General features: G+C 42.1%; 1 protein-coding gene across 1 annotated transcript; it reads right to left on the bottom strand.

Annotated features, from left to right (window-relative positions):
* Positions 1 to 410: 410 nt before the first annotated feature.
* cntnap5b (contactin associated protein family member 5b) lies at positions 411 to 20414 on the bottom strand. Its single transcript, XM_041870290.2, has 23 exons — positions 19937 to 20414; positions 19402 to 19512; positions 18654 to 18847; positions 16797 to 16944; positions 13420 to 13623; positions 13001 to 13185; positions 12655 to 12798; positions 10808 to 11072; positions 10500 to 10643; positions 10149 to 10314; positions 9184 to 9290; positions 7298 to 7417; positions 6720 to 6920; positions 6010 to 6166; positions 5720 to 5847; positions 5327 to 5497; positions 4827 to 5045; positions 4433 to 4672; positions 3558 to 3818; positions 3315 to 3448; positions 2884 to 3181; positions 2488 to 2550; positions 411 to 2250 (listed from the first exon to the last, which is right to left on the bottom strand). Exons 1-23 carry the CDS (start codon positions 20034 to 20036, stop codon positions 2024 to 2026), a joined length of 3987 nt encoding a protein of 1328 aa, XP_041726224.2. The 5' UTR covers positions 20037 to 20414; the 3' UTR covers positions 411 to 2023.
* Between the last annotated feature and the right edge of the window lie 1249 nt (positions 20415 to 21663).

The following is a 21663-nucleotide window of genomic DNA, read 5'->3' as shown; positions in this document are numbered from 1 at the left end:
CTGTTTGAGGTTGTGGACAGGTGTCTTTTATACTGATAACAAGTTCAAACAGGTGCCATTAATACAGGTAACGAGTGGAGGACAGAGGAGCCTCTTAAAGAAGAAGTTACAGGTCTGTGAGAGCCAGAAATCTTGCTTGTTTGTAGGTGACCAAATACTTATTTTCCACCATAATTTGCAAATAAATTCATAAAAAATCCTACAATGTGATTTTCTGGATTTTTTCTCTCAATTTGTCTGTCATAGTTGACGTGTACCTATGATGAAAATTACAGGTCTCTCTCATCTTTTTAAGTGGGAGAACTTGCACAATTAGTGGCTGACTAAATACTTTTTTCCCCACTGTAGCTAACAAAGAATATACACACCCTGACTCAACATATAAGAGTCCCCTGAGTCAGGGCGTGACAGTGTGTGATAGCGTGGGGTCAATTATATTGTGGATAAATCACAATGCCAGACTTTGATAATGAATGTTTTTAAGATAATATGACAGATAACAGTGTGTACTTTGTACTGACCCAAGCTCAGATAGAAGAGGCAAAATAGATTTGGGAAAGTGAGATAAGAATAACATATTTCATATCAAATCACAACATACACTGTTATTCACATAAACCTGTAAAAATGTCTTTATTAAATATACATTTGTTTACAATATACCTGAAGAATTCTATAAAACTAATTCAAAATTAATTTAATATTTCAATGAATCATATTCAATAATTGTGTCAGTGGGGTTTGTAAATCTTTTACAGTAAAATACTTTAGATAAATGACCTAATGCACTTGAAATAATATAATCAGGCAATAACAATCCTTTATTGTGGGTCTTTCATGACAGAAGATCATCCCCTGAATACATGTTTCATTCGTATAGCAAGCTTTCTACACAGATTTGTTGTCCAATTTAGTTGTTCTGTTGGTTTGCTAAATGTGCAAAATATAAAGCCTTGCTTTTTTACCAATGTAAGAGCAAGTAACATGGTTTCTGGAGGAGACTGTAGCAAATTTGTACAATACTGTACTTCTCTGTTCAACAAAACTCACAACAACAACCAGGACAAGAGCTCTCCTGAGAATGAACCTACCTTTCTACCCTAGATTCCCTCTAATTATCTTCTTAAGGTCTAGAGATAATTAAGTTACTAGCACAATCACATAACATTGTACTGTACTACATTTGGACTTTCGGACATCTAGTATGCGTTTACTGTACCACTCTTTGGTGATTCATAAAATCATAACATGTTGCAGGATGTCGGTGATGGTGGATGAAGAAATAATAAAATGGTTATTTGCAGTGAGGGCGCAACAAACAACATATTGGAAACAGAAAACCGATGTGTTCAGAGAGCAAAAGGGGCCAGCCACAAAGTCCTTGGCACACAGCCACAATGCTTTTCAGTGAGATTTGATCAGTGGTTTAGCCAGGGAGCAAGAACAGGTGCATTGCTTGCCCAGACCTTGCCTTGGCAGATGGTCGAACATCATTATCACATTCAGAATCCACAAGTGAATACAAGTAAGTGAGTTAGAGTACCGGTACCCAACCAACCCCTACAGAAAATCCCTTTAATTATACATTCAGAATGCAAGGCTGTATAAAACGGGCTTATGAAGTCACTGGGGTGGATCTGATTCTTTGAATTTGAGGCTTTTTGTCTCCTGACTTTAGAGCAATATAATATAAAGTAGATATGTGATCAACTTAATACATTTTCTCCAATTGTCATTGCACATCAAAAGTGGTACAGCTCCCATGCCCCACTAAACAGATATAAAGCTGCAGAATTACCATCCTCCATTGGGTCATTCTTGTAGTCACACAGGGAATAAATCACCAATGATCACTGCTCCTAGAAAGCCCAGGGACGGGCAGGTGACTAACACTGGGTTTTGTGTCGAATGGCTGCTCTACCCAGAGGGGCCTGTTCTGTAGTTGAGGCCAGGCAGAACAGTGCGCGGAACAGGAGGCAGGAGGGTGGGCAAAGAAGGCTATGGTGAGTAAGACTCCATGGCATCAGATGTAGTATTCCTTTCTGTTGTGTCTCACAGAGCTGTGCAGGTCCAGGTCTAGATCCAAGACCAAGTCTACAGGGTAGCTGTGCTCCAGGCTGTGTCTGGGATCCTTCTTCTGTGAGATGGAGGCCTTCTCCTGTGGGTGGGTGCGGCTGCAGCGGCGGTACAGGAACCATGACGTCACGGCCATGGCACAGAGGGTGATGAGGAACACAGCTGTGATGAGACCTGGGGAGAGAGAGCCAGAGAGAGAGAACATTGCTTTTTCTTTAAAGTTAATAATTCTGGGGGTTACTTGGTAAATATGATTATCCCAATCCTGCCGACTACGCCAAATGTAAAAAGGTGGTAAAGTCACAAGTATTTTTTTCAAAGTTTCAGGGAGAATGGCAGAAATTAAATAATTTGCTATTTAATTTCTAATCTGAAGAAACACAGATAACTGGGGATGATCTTCTGGCTAACCTCCAATTACTGCTGAATCACTCCTTGTCTTCTTCAGTCGATCTACGTCGCTATCGCCGCCCTCTGAATGATTTATTCCAGAAGAAAGGAAGCAAGCAAACAAAGGAGATGTCAGACATGACCTTCAATTATATTTTGTGGACGATGAAAGGCATAGGCTACGTGGAATTTATAAAGGCATTTCAATCAATGATGTTTAGTAATTTAGTCATTATGACTTTTCATGTCAAAACCTAAAAGAGAGAGGTCAAGTTAATGAGTCATTAAAGGCCCACTCTGTGATATTTGCAGCCGTTACAACCCGTTGCATAATTTTGGTTTATGCTTATAGAATTACATAAATAAAATCCATATTGTGAAACCAAACATGATTCAAATCAATGCTATTAAACACACCAGATGCTGATTGTGAAGTTGCAGCCAAGGCTCCACAGTTCGATTCAACTAGATTGCCAAGAACACGGACCAATGAGCTTCCATGATTCAGAATGGCTGTCTTCAGTGGTGTCAAATGATTGAACTGGACAGACGACAGGCAGCCAATGAAACCCTTCGATCCTGCCCTAAGCACCTCCTCATCCAAACCAGCAAGTCCTGCTGATGTACCTGTGACTTTACCCAAAGTCACTGTTCGTAGTGTGTTCATCTTCGTGTCAGAAGAAAGGTTGTATTTTTGGTCGATGTCTTTGTCAATCTGGTTTAAGAAAAAAGCACACATTTCCAAATACACTTGAACATGCCATCAAGGTGGGATGAACGTCTATGATGTAAGCATAATGCTTTGCTATAGAGGAATGATGAAATAGATTCAGATAGATTTCACTGACCTGGACATAAAGGTCTTTACCCTCCCGGTGTACTTGGACACGGTGGAGCTGCCCATCGGCTAGGCTGGAGGCTTTGGGAGTAAAGATTTCTGCTCTCTTCTCTCTGTTCAAACGGTACCAGATCTGCAGACTCCCTACAAAAGTTAAGAAAGTCTGAAAGTCTGAAAAAGCTACTCATTTTACAATCTTGTTAAGAGATAAAGACAGAGAGAACAATGGATGGAGATAGCACAAGATAGCTACCGTTGTTAGCGAGGATGATAGCCAGGTACTGTTGATGGTAGGTGCTGACACAGAGCAACATGGCAGGGGTGTGAGTTGTCAGAAAGCTGAAGGCGACGTTTTCTCTGAACTCGATGTTGTGGGCATAGATGGCTGAGGACTGGCTATGGACTGGCTGACTGCTAGACGACTGGCTACCTCTGTCTCTGTTGTGGATGACTGGAAAAGGCATCTGGAAGGTAAGGGTCACCGAGGAGCCACTCTCAAAGGACATTGACACTGCTGTTACAGGGATACAAACATGGATGGCGTTATTAGTGTAGAATGGTCCTATTCAGTAGTGCTGTACTGTGCTGTTGATCTCAAAGAAACTAGATCAACAATGCATCACAAATTCTCTGAGGTACCAAGTACCCCTACCCCTAAAGCACGACCCTGTCCAGAAACCTCATTCAAAAACGCTGGGAATAGGTTATATCTGAATATCTGAAGTGATAAAACCTGCTTTGATGCCAGTGGATTCATACAGGATTCATCCATAATGGGTGGTGTAGTCTCAGCAGTCCCGTTGTGTGCCAGCCAGGCCAGCATGTACACAGCTTTTGAATGGAATTCAATCCAACAGAAAATATGTCCTGGCCTATCATATTAGTTTCAGATTTATGGAAATGAATAAGCCAATGGGATTGAAAATAAAGTATCTCTGATCTTTTTAATACATGCTTTGATCACTCTTTTGATCAAATACACTTCCCAAATCTTTTGAAATAATACTTTTCTAAATCTAATTTCATACTTTCAAATATTGTAGCTACATTTTCCTAACCACAAAGACAGCCGTTAACTCAGCTTCTCACAATATTTGTAGCTTATTTGTGTTTGTTGGGGTGACTCGCCTTTCTTGCAGTGTGGTCCATTGTAGGCAGAGTGTGTACAGTCACAGACGTATCCACTGTTCTTCTCCATACACCGCCCTCTGTTATGACAGATGCTAGCAGAGCCGCTGCAGTGGCCAGGGCAGCCTGGGGTCACTCCTGGGGTCAACTTGGCCCGCTCCTCCAGGTCAAGGGTCACGCCGTTCAGGGTCAATGCACGGATGCAGCCCAGGAAACTGCTCTCTCTGAAGGTGGATCCTCCTGACAGGAAGTAGGAAGTAGGAAACACAGGGAGTATAAGTAGGACGTTTAAACTGCTCTAAAAATAGAAGAATACTACTTCCTATGTGGAACTAAACAGTAGCTAATATGCAAAGAAAGTGTTGTTGTGGTTTGACCTGGGTCTAGTGCCTACCTATGAACAGTAAGCTTTTGAGCTGCAGGCGGTAGTGTCCTTCAGAGGGGGCCTCCAGAGTGTGTAGGGGCAGCTGGTCCACTTGCAGGGAGGCCTCCTTCAGGTTGCGTTCAGCCCTAACGTAATGCCACTGCTTATCATTTAGGGGGACAGGGGACGTCACCGTCAAGTCCACCGGGCCGTTCCCCACGTCAAAGCTGAATGTTACAGCCGAGGTAGCTGAGGGTGACAGACAGAAATTCAAGTTCAAAATGTGGCCCACTTTTGTTTAAGATGGATTTGTCTTTGGCTTGTAGTCTTTGGCTCCAGGGCCAATGTATTCTCCCCACTCAACCACCGTTTTCCATAATGTTATCAGAACTATCTAATCAAATACCAAGTCATCTTTCATCTAGAAACAGAAAAGGTTTAAACTTAAGGTGATCATCTATCATTTACACAAGTGCCTAGGGAGGGGGTAGGGTTTGGTTGATTTGGGATTCAGGGAGAAACCGACTCACATGTCAACTTCAGGGTGATGAAGTCAGTGGTCCCCATGTTCTCCAGGAGAACACCAGATGAAGCTGTGGTCTTGAAGTACAGGGAGATGTCAGCACTGAGCTCAGCCTGGAACTTAGGGAAGTGGAGGGACGATGACCCTGGATAGAAAGAGGCTGCATTCCACAGGAACCCTGCAAAGACAGGAAAGCGCAGTTAGAAAATAAACTGAAAATGTAAAAACTTTACCACACTCCCCCCTACTGTTACAAAAATACAGCACTTGCTCCACTCTTCCCTACTGTTAAAAAAGACAGCTACAGAATTTTTGTTGGCATAGTCTGTATGAACAAAAAAGATGATTAATATTGGCACACTCACTTTTGGGATAATTATATGAACTGAACTAAACTTACTGTCACCATTGCAGTGAAGGAAGCTGACTCTGTAAACAGCTGCTGAGCCTGTCCTGTTGGTGTCTCCTATTACAATCTCAGTCAGTGGTAGGTGATCTTTGTAGGAGAGCAATCCTGTGTCGTTTACCCTGTTGGAAAAAGTTTTGATCAATTTAGACATTACCTCAGTTTCCTCAATTTAAAGATGTACTCAAATTATCAATTTATAGACGGAAAGACTGATTGGTAAAACACATAAATGTTGTTAATGCAGGTCATAAAACATATAAATACATTGGCATCCACGGTACCATAAGTTTGTGTCTGCATCACAGTTGCAGAAGTAGTTCATGTCGATGCAGTTTTCCTCCAGGCTGCAGGAGCACTGTTGGACCCCAGGTACAGAGCCTCCCCAGTAGGTCTGTTTCTCTCCACTTCGGTCCAGCCACCATGATAGGGGCCTTCCATCTACAACCAAGGTACATTTATTCCCATCATGTGATCTCTATAAAAAATATATATATTACACCATCAACTATACTCTTTGTCTGGCCAATGTGGTCTGCTTGGCACATCGAACATGTTCACCTACTACAGAGGTTTATCTTCTGCCTTCATAGAAAACACATGATTGATTTTTTGTCTTGTAAACCCGACCCTACGCACATTGTGGGAGGCAAACGCCTTCCTAGGGAGACTAATTGATTTTGTAGGCAATTCAACTGTAAATTGGTGAAATACCCTGTCTTGACATATTGTCTTGCCTGTATCCAAAACAAGACCGTCTGCATCAATATTTCATATGAGAAACATAAAATCCCCAGGCGAGACAGCAGAAGAACTCAGTGAGGCTTTTTTCACAGTGGGAGCTGGAATCAAAGGGAGCAGAGGATTCGGCAATACTTAGAACTCACTCTGAATATTTCTGCACAACTTTTTGCACAATTCCATTATGTAGTTTGAATTAAACTTGAGCTCTCTGTATACTGTTTGCACTTACCAAGCTTCCATTAAGACTCACCCCAAGTATTGAAGAGACGGGACTTCCTGCAGCTGTAGACCACTTCCTGTTGACATTGCTCAGACCGTCCAATCAGAGTGCGGAGCTGCTCCAGAGAGGCAGTGTAGTTGAACCGCATCACATACGGCTTCTTTGTTGTGGCTCCAGTCACATTCACAGACCCACTGTTGTTGTGGCCCACCACTGTCCATACCTTGTCCTCTATAGGGGAGACAGAGCAGGCATTTCACTTTATATACAGGATAATCAGGTTAACAGCACAGTGGATAATCCAGATTATCATATTAGCATGAGAAAGACTTCTGGTATGTAGTTTTGTTTTCCCAGATAGGTGTCCTTCACATTTCTAATTATGAATTAAATTGAGGTCAGTCAACTGTATGGAAAAAACACCAAAGATAAACAAAGATGTGTAAAGTGGTGGACACACTTAATCGCATTAGCCTCATATTATCTAATTGAGAATATCCAAAGCTGCACTAGTAGCTTCCCTAGCCTGGTTACCAAACGCTGTGCTCACCATTGTTTCACTACATTTCAGTCTGGTTTAACCAGGCTATGCCAAGCCATGAGCTCACCAGTCATGTTGCAGTAGACCAGTGTTGCCTTTAGAGGACCACTCCCGTCTGGATCAATGTAAAAGTTGCCAGACGTACTCCCCATTTGTCTGTGTGCCTCACACGACGCTTCATAAATAGCTGTGGGAAGCAAGATCAAAACTTTAAGTTACAGTGTGTTGCAGTGAATGTATTAACGTATGTCAAGAGCACTAGCTTAATTGAAAAAAAAATCATGAAAAATGTGTGAACGGTATTGGTGTGAAGTACAAAGCCACGGCAGCTTTTAACCGGGGATGAGGTACATTATAATTCAGCAGTCAGTAAAGTGCCCTACACTTCACAATTTATGATACCCTGGTGGGAATATCAATGAGAGTCAGAATCAGTGATGGAAAATAGTTTAAATACTAATGTAACTTTAGTCACTCTATACAGTATATTAAACACAATATACACTCAGTGGCCAGTTTATTAGGAACAACCATCTAGTAACAGGTAGGACCCCCCTTTGCCTCCAGAACAGCCAGAATTCTTCGGGGCATGGAAACGTTGCTCAATTGGTATCAAGGGACCTAACGTGTGCCAGGAAAACACTTCCCATACCATTACACCGCCACCAGCCTGTACCATTGACACCAGGCAGGATGGGGCCTTGGACTCATGCTGCTTACACCAAATCCTGACGTAACAGGAACCGGGATTCGTCGGACCAGGCAATGTTTTTACACTCCTCAATTGTCCAGTGTTGGTGATCGCGTGCTCACTGGAGCCGCTTCTTCATGTTTTTAGCTGATAGGAGTGGAACCCGGAGTGGTCGTCTGCTGCAATAGCCCATCCGTGACAAGGACCGACGAGTTGTGCGTTCTGAGATGCCGTTCTGCACACCGCTGTTGTACTGCACTGTTATTTGCCTGTTTGTGGCCCACCTGTTAGCTTGCATGATTCTTGCCATTTTCCTTCGACCTCTCTCATCAACGAGCTGTTTTTGCCCATAGGACTGCCACTGACTGGATGTTTTTTATTTATCCCACCATTCTCGGTAAACCTTAGACACTGTCGTGCGTGAAAAGCCCAGGAGGCCGGCCATTTCTGAGATAATGGAACCGGCGTCCCTGGCACAGATGATCATACCATGCTCAAAGTCGCTTAGGTCACTAGTTTTGCCCATTCAAGCGTTCAATCGAACAGTAACTAAATGCCTCGATGCCTGTCTGCCTGCTTTATATAGCAAGCCACGGCAACGTGACTCACTGTCTGTAGGAGCGAACCATGTTTTGTGAATGGGTAGTGTTCCTAATAAACCGCCAACTGAGTGTATTTGTACTGTATATTTTCACAGGTGAATATTTTCATTATCATGAAGGAGTCAGTTCAAAGGGTGACTGCACTTCCTGATTTCTCCTCGTTTTAGATTTGGTTCATTAAGAAATGCTAGCGGCCATGACTGAATTCAAACATTATTTGGTTTTGGGTTGTGGTTTGATGTGAGTGTCTCTTGTGTGTCTTCGCCGGTGGGAAGAATTAACCAAATAATTTAGCCAATTAGCTTCAGCCGGCTGGTGTGCGACCATGACAAAATTGGTTTGACTTTGTATAGTTAGGGAACATCAATAAATTACATCAATAAATTACACAATGTAAAAGAGAAACTATTTTCAAATTACACACCTTTTAGTTTTCTCATTAAATGCTTTCAATATTGGTATATGAATTTCTACAATTTATAGTTGGTTTGAGGTTTATAAGCATTTTAAATTTGGAGCTATTGGAATTTTAACACATTGTCCCATGTTCATTGTGTAATTTACTGATGGTCCCTAACTAGCACCATAGGGATATCCAAAGTCATCCCAAATGTATCACGGGCATTACAATTGGGCTGCAGTTGTGACAGGTTGACTTACAGTTGTGACAGGTTTCTCCAGTGTAGCCTGTCCCTGAGCAGTCACAGTAGAAAGTTTCCCATGATTGGGTGCATCGTCCGTCATGCTCACAAAAATTAGGCAGACATCTATGGAGAGAGAGAGACATGTTCAAACTCCAAACATAACTCAAGACAGCAGAGCTGCATACAGTAGCATGAAAAGCCATTAATAGAAGATAAAAGAGATATAGAAGGCAGTTCCTCTATCATAGTGTTGTGTCCTTGCATATCCACTGTCTATAACCCTCGATATAGCCACTGTCTGTGCTGTCTCCTCTGCCTGTTCCCTCCATCACTCCACCCCTCCATCTCTCCATTCCTCCATAGAGCAGGCTTAGGGAGGAAACAGAGCGTGACTCCTGGAGCGCGTCAACCTAATCACTGCTGCCTGCTCTGGCACAGCCACAACATATTTCTCACTCAGCCTAATAGTCAGAGCTGGCACACAGGCAAATCAATAGTGGCAGGGATAGATGCCCAGGGAGGGATGGGAGATACGCACACACACACACACACACACACACACACACACACACACACACACACACACACACACACACACACACACACACACACACAGCTGCCACAGAGGGATGGGAACGAATTATTCAGAGGATGTTTCTGGCGTTGGCAGTGTGACAGTACAGGCATACAGTCCAGGGTTGCGTCCCAAATGGCTCCTTATTCCCTATATAGTACACTACTTTTGGTCAAAAGTAGTGTACTATGGTGCCATTTAGGATCCACCCCCAGGAAAAAGCTCTCTGTTGTCTCTGTTGAGCCCTTCCATCGGATCTCAGGTCATACACATGTCATACTGACAGATTCAAGAGACAGAAACAGAGATACTTTCCCTTATATTACATAGAACAGTGTCACAAATGACATACTGTAGCCTAAATATAAGATATAAAAACATGAATTGTTGAGATTTTGTGAGCATACCTGTTGCGGATCCCACAGATGTCAAACTCAAGCTTGCTGTAATTACCCAAAAGCCCTTGCTGCACACGGGGTAGATCCATAAGTTTGTTGTTTAGGAGGATCTGACGCATGCACCCCTGGAAGGCCACAGTAGGGTTCTTACAGCCACCACTGTGTTGGGGACAACCTGATTGGAAATCATGACAATCTTTTCATTGCTAAATCATTCCAGAAATAGTAATCAAACACATTTTGAGGATGCACTGATCTAATTAAAACACACACTTAAAGAAAAACCATGCATAATTTAAGACACAGTCATTACCAATTTTCCACTAATAATAAGCAATAGTTAAAAGACTGCCGTCTTACCTCCAAAAAATACACTATTGCCTGAGTCTGCATGACTTTGTACATCCATGGTAGATGCTGGCTCATTGTCCAAGACCAGGGAAACCTTCAGATCTCTGTAGCTCAGACTAACAGAATGCCACAGTCCATCAGTTACACTGACGTCTAGTAAAACAGAACACACAGAAAAACACAGTATGGGTTAGCCTACATTTACTTTAGTCCTATAATGCTGGCAGTTGTTATTAGCAAACTTAGCAAACATTAGCTACAGTAAAGTCACTGTGACATGCCGTTAGGTGGCTTTTTCTAGCTAGGTAGCTGCTAACCTATGGAAATGTTTGTTTTCTGCTCAGCAGCTCCATGGACCATTAGGTGCAGTTGGCCTCTGCTGATGTGCAACACCAGGTGCTGTGCCAGGCCGGTGGAGAACAGAAGTCCTTCCTGGTTCCAGGTCCTGAAGTGGAAGTGTACGTCCAGCCCCCACACTCCAGGAGGCTCCAGGGGTAGAGACAGGTAGCTACTACTGGAGGACAGGAAGGTGGTGGACACCATCTGGGGCTGGGTCTCGGAGCACGAGAAGGTCACGTTGCCCTGGGGAACAGGGGAAAGGATAGGTAGGGATCAATACTATACCCATTCAGTGGTGGCCTACTACTGTCTTTTATTGAAATGTGCTGAATAGCAACTGTTCAAAGAGATGGAAATGGTATACAGTATGGGAAATCATTCCTTTTGTGTGTGTGTTCTGGAGTCCTTTGAGTCATGGGTCCTTTCCTGTGACATATACAGAATGAATGTGCATGCATCACTGACATACTGTACGTCACACACTAGCAGATACAATGTTACTCATGGTCATCTGAGTGGAAAGGCAATGGAAATGTCATATGTTATCACTAATTCAGCTTTTATGTCCCAGGGAGAATGAAGGAGCAGTGAGAGTGAATACAGAGTTCAGTATTTGTCCGATACACATGCTCAGCTTAGCTGTGAATACATCATCGATACTGCTGCCTGCCACAGAGGAGAACAGAACTCAGGTGCTGGCTGTCTATTTGACACTGTCCCCTGACAGATAACATACTCTCTGCCAGGCAACATCTCAAATACCTTTACTGTCTCTTTCATTGGCTTCTGTAGTTCACATGGATGGTAATGAGTTCAGCTGAATAATAAAGAGAGCCAATAATGGGCAAGTATTGTCCATAAAACAAAATTGGCTTCTAATACATTTGAGCACTTTTCTGTTTAATCTACACATGAATATTTGCCATGGCAACTATGCAATGTGCCAGGTACGCCTTCTGCACAGTTGGGTCTGAAAAGAATGACAACAGTGGCTTCCTTTCATTTCTCATTACTGCCGCCTCTTCAACATGTCTATCTACCATGTATTCACATTGGTTGAGTCCCAAATGACACGCTATTTCCTATAGGGTGCCATTTGGGACGTACAATTACCTCCACAGACAGAGCTCACCGTAGGTTGGGAGGGAGTGGGTGTCCATGGCTCAGCGCCTGCCTGTAATTGGTCACCAAAGGGTTCTAGAGATAGCTGTACATTATTATATTAAAATAGACAGAGCAGAGGCGTTCTGTAATGGACTGAGAAAACTGCACCTACTTTGCCTCCTCCTAACCACCATTTAATTTGATATCTTCATCATCTTCCAGCATTGTAGTTTTCTAAATGTATTTTGAGAGGTGTGAACTTTCATGACACAAAACGAATTTATAATTAAGTAATAAGTCCCAAAGAGGTGTGGTATATGGCCAATATACCACGGCTAAGGGCTGTTCTTTCGCACGACGCAACGCGGATTGTCTGGATACAGCCCTTAGCCGTGGTATATTGGCTAGATACCACAAACCCCCGAGGTGCCTTATTGCTATTATGAACTGGTTACCAACGTAATTAGACCAGCAAAAAGTAAAAATGTTGTCATACCAATGGTATACGGTCTGATATACCACGGCTTTCAGACGATCAGCATTCAGGGCTCGAACAACCCGTTTTTTTATGTGAAACACACCACATTCATCCCTACTGGTTCATTTAGTTGTAAGGTATTGAATGACTTTAATTAATGGTTATTCTTATTGGAGTTTATTCAGTTGGAGTGCAGTATGTACATACAGTATGCTTTATGTATAGTATATTATAGATCCCTACCACACTGTGAATCTGGAGCTTGCGTCGCTTGGCCAGGTTGATGATGTTGATTCCATTATAGTAGAGGTTCTCTATGCAGCCATGGAAGTTCTTCCTCAGGAAGCTTCCTGGTTTACCGGGTATAGGAATTCCTCCGAAGCTGAGCTTTGTGACACAAAGAGAGTGGGTTCAAAACAAAATATGTCTAACTGATTACACTACTAAAAAACATCTAAATATCTTAATAATTATCTTATAAATATCTTATAATATGAATTAATTTATAATTTATGGCACATAATTAATTATGGGGCATAATTTGAAGTGGCTATAATGTAATACAGTACATTAATGAGTGATGACGCACCTCATAGTCCACCTCCAGTGAGTCATCCACACCTGTGGTGCTGAGGTGACATGTGTGCCCGTCCACGGTGAGGTTGACCTGCTTGTTGGAGCGTTTAACTAGGACGGAGTGCCAGAGCTGGTCATCCAGGAGACTGCCCAGGCCCACTGACACGTTCCCACTGCTGGGGTAGAGCTTAGCGTCGTCTGGAGAGAGAAGGAGGAGGAGGAGGAGGAGGTGGAAGAGAAGGAGGAGGAGGAGGAGGAGGAGGAGGAGGAGGAGGAGGAGGAGGAGGAGGAGGAGGGAAGAGGAAGAGTAAGACACAGAGAGGTGAAATGAGGAGTCTTCAGAATCAGCATCTCATACTGTATATTTGATTTTGTCATAATGATAGCACCATTCCCTTTAGTAGTTCTATGAGACCATTGGCCTGTGCTTACCCAGGTTGAGGTGCAGAGCCAGGGTCCCGTGGTGCAGCTCTAATGTCAGATAGTCTCCTCTGTGTCCCTCCCCGTGCACCAGCACCCCGTCTGCCCCATTGCTCTTAAACCTGAGGGAGATCACATCCTTCACCGTGCTCTGGGACTTCTGGTTAAACCGGTACAACAGAGCACTCCTGCCGTTGAAGTCTGCCACATCTGACTCTGTGAGCCAATAGTGGATGAAGATAAACATGAAGATTACGGTCAGATTACCCATCTACTGAATATTGGCATAATGTTCAAATTTATGCTAACGCTTTATAATACATCTGTGTATAATCCGAAACACAAACACACACGCACACACATGCACACACACACACAAATATTGTGTGGATAAAGGGCAGGGGCACTGTAAAAATAACCATGAAAAGTAGTGCTCCTAATCTGAGATCTGGTGTTTGGGGGGTGTTTGAATGAAAAACCCAATGTGAGTGTTTTAATACACAGAATCAGAGTGTTGTGAAAACACTTTTGGGGGTTTCAGTGCATGTAAAAGGCAGCATCAAAACACAAAAACTGTGTTTCTCATACAGTCAATGGTTTATCGATTGATGATAAGGGCCAATGGATATTTTTTGGGGTGGAATTCCACCTTTATTTTTTCAATGCTTTATTTGGACAGATTAGAAACAGGAGGGGCAATAAGATGGTACATTTTGTTGGAATTTTACCCACTCAACCACACAGCCACACTGTAAGAAATTATTCTGGGGTGAATTGAAATTGACTCAAAAAAACAACCAACATATGATGTACTTAATAAAAATGAATGCAAGTCGTGCAGAGCCCGTTGTATAGCGGTAGGCCTAACGCACCCGGCTTAGACATGTCACCCCTCTCCCCACCGAAGACCGGGGTTCAATTCCACTCTCACACATATCTGTATCCCCTCTGTCATTTCATAACAGTCTCAATAAATTGTCAAAATACCCCCAAAATATTTTTTTACAAATTATGCAAGTCATTTCAATGATTTGTTCATTTCATTTTAACAAAAGAATTTCAGAATAAATCCAACTTAATATGTTGTTCAAAATGCAAGTACAGTATCTTTCATGAGGATAACCTGAGAGAAAATGTAGTGATTGAACTCATTGGAAGTCTTTGGTTTTAATCACCTTGAATTTTGTATCTTGGCTCTGTTTTTAGAGGATTGTGGGTAATTCAAAATGTTTTCTTTCTGTATGCATGTTTGAAGAAAGAAAAGTATATTTCTATATTAGTATTAAAGCAGCTTGTTGTGCCATGAGGTGTAATAGATGAACGGATATCAAAACCGTCAGGCAAATTGACATTCATTGAGGACAGCACTCATTCCCACATTCATGGTTGTCAACTGTACCGCAGGACTGGAACGTAAATCACAGAGGATAAATGTTGTGGTGGCAGTTGCAGAGAAGTACTTGGGTGTACGAGATTTTACTGCAGAAGAGTTACAAGAAGTTGTTTTGAACAATAGTGTCCCGTCCTTCCAGGCTGCTGGCCTGGTGTAGGATCAGATAGGGCCAAGTAGTGGAATAGTTGTGAGGTTTTAATGGGTGTAGGGTTAGTTGGTAGGGCAATTTTTTCACAAGGTGCAATGAATTTATACTACCAAATAGTAGGCTGATACACAGCCAATACAGTAGGTGGCAGCAGGCACATATAACATTTATTTGCGGACCGCCATAATACCAAAGAAGAAGAAGAAGAACCTGGTTGTCAACAAAAGAGGCACATACAGAATCCTCAATTCTTACAGGTCAACCTACAGCTACTGCTGGTGATTTGAACACTGTGCCTGACAATGTCTGCCAAAATGGTATAAAATGGCAAATATATAAAACAATGTGAAACATTAAGAGACTTCAGAAAAGGGGATTTAATTCTTCACTAGACAGGATTCAAAACACTATAATTGAGAGAGAGGAAACGGCACCAAAAGAGAAGTTCATCTAGTTCTGCACTAAACAGGTCTCAAAACACCAAAATAGTGTTTTCAACCTTTTCTGTAAGTGCTCCCAGACCCTGGCAATGTGTTGCACAACACTTGATTAAGTGGTGTTCCAACACACCATGTAATGTTTCAGAATATCTCAGGATGATGAGTTTCAATACTCCAGCAAAGTTAAGGTTTCGTCTCCTTCAAGTTGGTGGCAGCTCAATTGCCACTAGTTTGGGTGTTACATGGCGCTTCATTTTAACAGTGGGCAGCAGGCAGGTTGAATAAAGCAATGCATTAAAAATCCATAAATGTATCATTCTTGTGCAATTCTTATCTACAGGCTACATTGAGGTTTTTCTTTCATTATTTTTATCTGCCGTTAGTGCGTAGCCTAAACCTAAGCTTTAGGGCTTAACTGTAGCAAGCCAAATACACGCCATTTGCCAAATGCTTATGGGAACTTGATCCACTGAGGCAAAAAGGGCAATGTCGGAGTTTAATTCAGTAAGATAAAAGCTGTGAACAGTAGACTGATGTTTGGGAAAGATTTGGTGAAGTGGTAAAAGAGGATGATAGCAATGCCGGGCTGGCTATGTTATGTGTGATGATTGTGAGGCGCTATTCAAATTTGACAGTCACAAGACGGGTACTTAAAAATGGCACGTCAAGGGAACTGTACTGTTCAGATGGGTTAAATGGAATAGTAGCATTACTGAAATCTGGACACTAACTGTAGGTTTATAACCTCTCACATAGCCTAATAACCTATAATATTAACTCCTTCAGAATTAAGCATTTTTTGCAGTAAAATTATACACCAAATGTAAATTTTGACTCAGGAACAGGAGTGGAAAAATATAATGTATTTATTTCAGCATCTTGAGAGAGTGACTGCGTGGTTAGGGACCGTCTGTAAAGGTGGCGGTGATATCTTTATCAGCAACATAAAAGCTGATAGTATTTCAACCACATAAAATATGCATCCAATCCGAATTGAAATCTTATCAAAAACATGTTGGGTCGTTTTAATTTCATTCAAACCGGTCAAACTGATGTCATTTGGCCGTTTTGCTCTGAAAATTGTTCCATTCTTTTTAATTTTTTTGCATTTTCTCCCCGGTCCCGAAACATCTTTGCTTCGCAAGAGAAGCAGAGATTAAAGAGGAAAGCGAAAACAAACTTTAGTGATGTCAACTAGATTAAAGCATTAATTCTATCTATTTATTTTTGCCATCTCTGACGGCACAGCATATTTTCTATATTTGTGGGTTAGGGTCAGGTGCGGGCCTCAGATTTTCACTTTATCACGTATAGTCGGGCAGTTGCGGGTGAACAAACAGCTGACCCGCGCATCACTAACACAAACAATATCCTGATTAGAGACAGCCTGATGTGATGATCTACTTACTGTACACACAGCCATAGACCTCCACTCTGAGGCCGATCCATCCTGTAGTGCTCCAGTCCAGTGGGACAAAGCGTAGGAACCTAGCTGTGACGGAATGGACCAGCTTGTGTTGGACTACACCCTCTGAGTTAGTGTTCCCTGTGAACGTCTGCTGGGAAGAGGAGTGGGAGAATAGATCTTTACTACATTGGTCAAACACATTCAAATTAACGTTCTTTTTTCAATTGGTAACAGATCATGAAAAGTCATCATTCATTCAAAGATAATGTGAAAAAAGCCACGAGTAGTAACCAGTCAATGATACTAACTAGGGCAAATGAGGGCTTTGCTTTCGTGCCAAGATGCAGTTTTTCTATTTCTTTCCCACAACTTTTTAGAAGAACCAGCAGGAACATTAGATTTAAGGGGATGATGAAGCTCTTTTATGACTTGTATTGATTCTTCTATGGAGGCCTAAGCCCATCTGAGCCCATTTGCTTTGCCTTTCAGCATGAGAAGAAGCAATGCGACCTCTGTCTCTGGTGGGCCCAGTGGCCACACAAATCAATTCAGAAGTGCAAATAAAACAAACCCCCCAAAATAAAGTAATTCAAGTCAAGCAAAAAGGAAGGCAGCAGAGCTTGGACCCTAGAGGCCAGAAGACTGTGTTGACTGTTTTATGCTCTGTGTAACTCTCAAGCGGCCAACCGAAGCTTCTGGGGTGAGAGCGTTCAAGTACAGAGAGCAGAAAATAGCTGGGGGTTGCTGAGGTAAACAAAAGTTTACATTTGGTATTTTCAGAAGTGTGACATTTTCTTTCTTTCTGATTTTCTTTCTTTCTAATTTATTATATTATTTAGCCACTTTCCAACAGCAAAACATTTCATTTTCGCATTATACTTTTCTCTAAATCTCTCATTTACAGCTTTAAAATGTCTTATAATATCTGCCATGGAAGGATTCCCCTTAAGACCTGAAATGAATCCCTACTTCTTATGGCTTACACAAATTCTATTTTTCTCATTATGCTTTTTGAAGGGACTTGTCAACTTCAAATGCCCTCTAAAGATATAAGACATGCTGTTCAGTCAATCACCGAGGTACAGGCACATATTTCCGGTATGTTTGAATGCTACGACTGAAGCATCCCACTGGGCAAAAACTGGGCTTTTAACCTAAATCCAATAACATGGTGACATTTTTTGTTGATTTCACGTTGAATTCATGTTAGTTGACAACTCAACCAAATGTAAATCAAAACTAGATGTTGAATTGACGTCTGTGCCCAGTGGGATTGTAGCAAAACATTTTCTTTTTGCAATGTTTAAATTTTCCCGCTTCACCTCACCTCACCATTCCTATTGTTCAGAGTCAACAGCAAGAAGCACAACCCCCCACCCCTCCCACTCCATGCAGTCACGTTGTCATGCAACTGAAAACTGCTGAAAAGAAAGAGGGAATTCATTATTCCACTGTTTAACAGGTAGACAGACAGGTGCAGGTTGGCATTTATTGGGATAACTCATGTACTGGAGGCAGCTCTGCAGCGTGTTCAGTAGCTGGCACAGCCACAATGTCATACGTTTTACGTTTTTAGTCATTTAGCAGACGCTCTTATCCAGAGCGACTTACAGTTAGTGAGTGCATACATTTTCATACAATTTTAAACCTAACCCTAACCTTAACCACACTGCTAACCCTAATGCCTAACCCTAACCTTATATTAAGACCAAAAAGCTCATTTTAGTTTTCACAATTTATACGATATAGCCAATTTTGACTTTGCAGCTGGCCCATCTAGCCGAAAGATGCTTTTTCTGCCTCCAGGACAAGACTCATGACAATAAATGTCAACCTGCCAGACAGGCAGAGCCTCACCCCAGTGTCTTCGCTCTGTCCGTACTGCTTCCACACCAGGCCACAGTCACTGAACAGCAGCATATAGCTGTTCACCCAGTCAGAGCTCCCTGAACGGCCCTGTGTAGCGATGGCCGTGACCTCCATCTTCTCCCTGAGGTCCAGCTGGAGCCACGGCTGTCTGTCTGACCGCTCCGGGGCCCAGCCACCCTCTCCTGGAGCCGGAAAGGGTACCATGGGTGTGTGTCTCTCCGCGTTTGTGTGTGTGTGTGTGTGTCTGTGTCTCTGTGACAATTAACAACGACATTCATCACTGTTGCAGTTGTTAATATGTATATTATTGATGTATTTTATTTTATTATAATTGTTATTGTTTTTATTTCACTTGGTCCTCACCCCCCCCAAATTGTCATGCTGCTCCCGCTATGGCCATTCCCCCCCACCCCTTCAACTGTCTTTACTCTGCCTCCACCCCAATGGACCTTTATTTATTCATCACTGCTACAGTTATGATGTATATAGTGCTATTTCTATTGTTGTTGTTTATTACCATTTTCATTATTTTATTTCACTTAGCATGTTGGATCTCGGAGCCGAAGATTGTCCCTGTACCCTGCAATCACACCTGCAACCCTGTACATGTGACTATTAAACACTGAATCTCTGAATCGGAATCTGATCTTCTTCTTCTAATGATGCAGGCCAATACAACCAAATCCCTCACTAGATCTGATAATATTCTGCTTACAGTGAATGTGGCAATACTTACCCTCTCTTCTGTTTAGCTTAACAAAGTGAGGCAGCTGACTGTTGGAGGATGTTGAAGAGCTTTTGAAGGATGACTCAGGCAAAACTGATAGCAATGGTCCATTGCAATTATCTGAAAGAGGATCATGGTTATTTTCTACAGTGCGTGAACAATAGTGTGAAACACTGCCACCTGGTGATGGAAAGAGGGAGTGTCCCAGCAAGCCCGCTTCATCTGACTCCTCCAAAACAGCTACAATGAGTAGCCTAATAAGCATTTAACACCTGTCAACTTGAAGTCAACAAAGACACCATGCAATTGTATACAAGACAACTGAATATTAATTCATTCTACAGTATGTGTAACATAACAAGTGTCCTAATGTGTTAAAACAATAGCCCACCGGAGTTATTATGGGAAAATGATATATACCTCTCAAATATCATAACAACACTTGAGTTGGATGAGTGTCGGAGTGTGACAGATATATTTGGCAACCTTAAACAACAATATCGAATAGGCTAGCCTACTGTAAATATACTTGCACTTGACTTACTTGCTGCATGTGTGGATCCACAAATACTCAAAACAAAGACACTGAATGCATAGAACCATGAGGCGCTTCTCGAGCTCATTTTCGCCAACACAGCAGGCATTATATCCAAGTTGCGTTACAGCATCTGCCCGTGGTCTACAGAAAATATCTCCAAACGTATGCGCGTCGCCGCTCAGAATGTTCCGGTGGCTTTCCAGCTCTACCCCCGAGATATTTTTGGAAAAGCCATGTGATTAAATCGTAGAGACCCTTTCACAAATATCATCTTAAATATGTTGTTTCCAAAGCAACAAAAGTCGCTATTTATAAGGACAATAGCTTTACGTTCTTCATCAAGGATTGGTGGTTACTTCTGGTGCGTTCCAACGCACTAGCATCGTCGCGACTCCAATGGGAAATCAATCCGAATTTTGAGCACGCAGTGAGCATCTCACCTGCTTCATTTTCAAGTGTGTGTGTGTGTGTGTATATATGTGTGAGAGAGTAACTGTCAAATAGATAGAAAGAGAGCGAAAGCGAGAGCGAGAGCGAGAGAGAGAGAGAGAGATTCAGCACAACAGGCAGCTCCAGGCGCGTCGTAGCGTTGGCCAGGGCTTGCATATCCCGCTGTGCTTTCACACTATAGCATCAAATCATGACACCAACAAATTTGACGCATATAGATTGTTCAGTTCAGATGCCAAAATAAACTCATCAGGCCTATATTTAATTAGACGCTGTTTAGCATTTGATTGTGATTGCCTATCACAGATTATTGCATTGTAACATGTGTTAGTCATCATATACTAATGCTAATCCTAATCTCTCTCATATCGTCTCTGCACCGTTAATCCAGCAAGGCCATTTGGACTAAAAGTGAAGTTATCCATCCTATAACAGTATCCATTTGAAATTGTATGGTCAGATCCTCTAAAACCATGAATAAATCATGTCATTTATAAATGACTTATTTGCGATAATATTTCAGATCTTGCTGCTCTCTCTGTACTTTTATACTTTTGGTTTCTTCTCTCATTAAATGTCTCATAAAAAATATTGTGCAATACATATGTCCATATTTTCACGATCAGTAGACTTGATCAAATGAACATACTTTACAGTTTAGTTCAGACATTACAATGATCTGTAGACTGTATTGTATTTGATAAGTGACTATTTGTTGTAAACCTAACCAATAGACAAACAATGTGCAATTGATAACAGTGATAGTGATTATTCACATACAAAGCACAGGGCACTTCACCACCACCAGTTTACAACATCGACCAAAATCCCTTGAGTGTACTGTAGCGAACGGAGGGGCACTCTACGCATCGCGACAATAGGGTTAAATCACCTCGTGGGAATTGTAAGGTGGCTCATATAGCGAGGAAAGCTATGCTCCCCCCTCCGAACCGGAAGACACGTCCCCGTGTTTCAACTACTTAGCCCACTTACACGTCCAGGCCGTTCGTTCTGATGGCCTCACTGGTGCCATTCCACTTCTGACACCAATGTAGCGAATCACTACAATACAAAATAATAAATACAGTCATGCCTCTAAACAAACAAACACACACACTCTCTCTCTCTCTCTCTGAAGTGCATCCTGGGTCATATAAGAGCATTGTTCCATAGATAACATAGTGCAGTGCTCAGTTGGGTTGGCTGTCAACATCTGTTTTCTGTGGGAACACATGCAGCCTTAACCCTGGAAGGCCAGATGGAAGGTTTAGAACAACGTTAAA

The sequence above is a fragment of the Coregonus clupeaformis genome, unplaced genomic scaffold, assembly GCF_020615455.1.
Source record: "Coregonus clupeaformis isolate EN_2021a unplaced genomic scaffold, ASM2061545v1 scaf0351, whole genome shotgun sequence".
Lineage (NCBI taxonomy): Eukaryota > Metazoa > Chordata > Actinopteri > Salmoniformes > Salmonidae > Coregonus > Coregonus clupeaformis.
This window is presented reverse-complemented; position numbering and strand designations above follow the sequence as displayed.

What these genes read in the sequence shown, in the direction of transcription:
- cntnap5b (XM_041870290.2), bottom strand. Translation starts at nt 20,036, where the DNA reads ATGCCTGCTGTGTTGGCGAAAATGAGCTCGAGAAGCGCCTCATGGTTC. An exon ending in AGCTCCAGATTCACAGTGTG is followed by an intron (nt 11,073 to 12,654) that starts GTAGGGATCTAT and finishes CCTGTTCCCCAG; the next exon opens with GGCAACGTGACCTTCTCGTG. An exon ending in CCTTCACTGCAATGGTGACA is followed by an intron (nt 5,498 to 5,719) that starts GTAAGTTTAGTT and finishes CTGTCTTTGCAG; the next exon opens with GGTTCCTGTGGAATGCAGCC.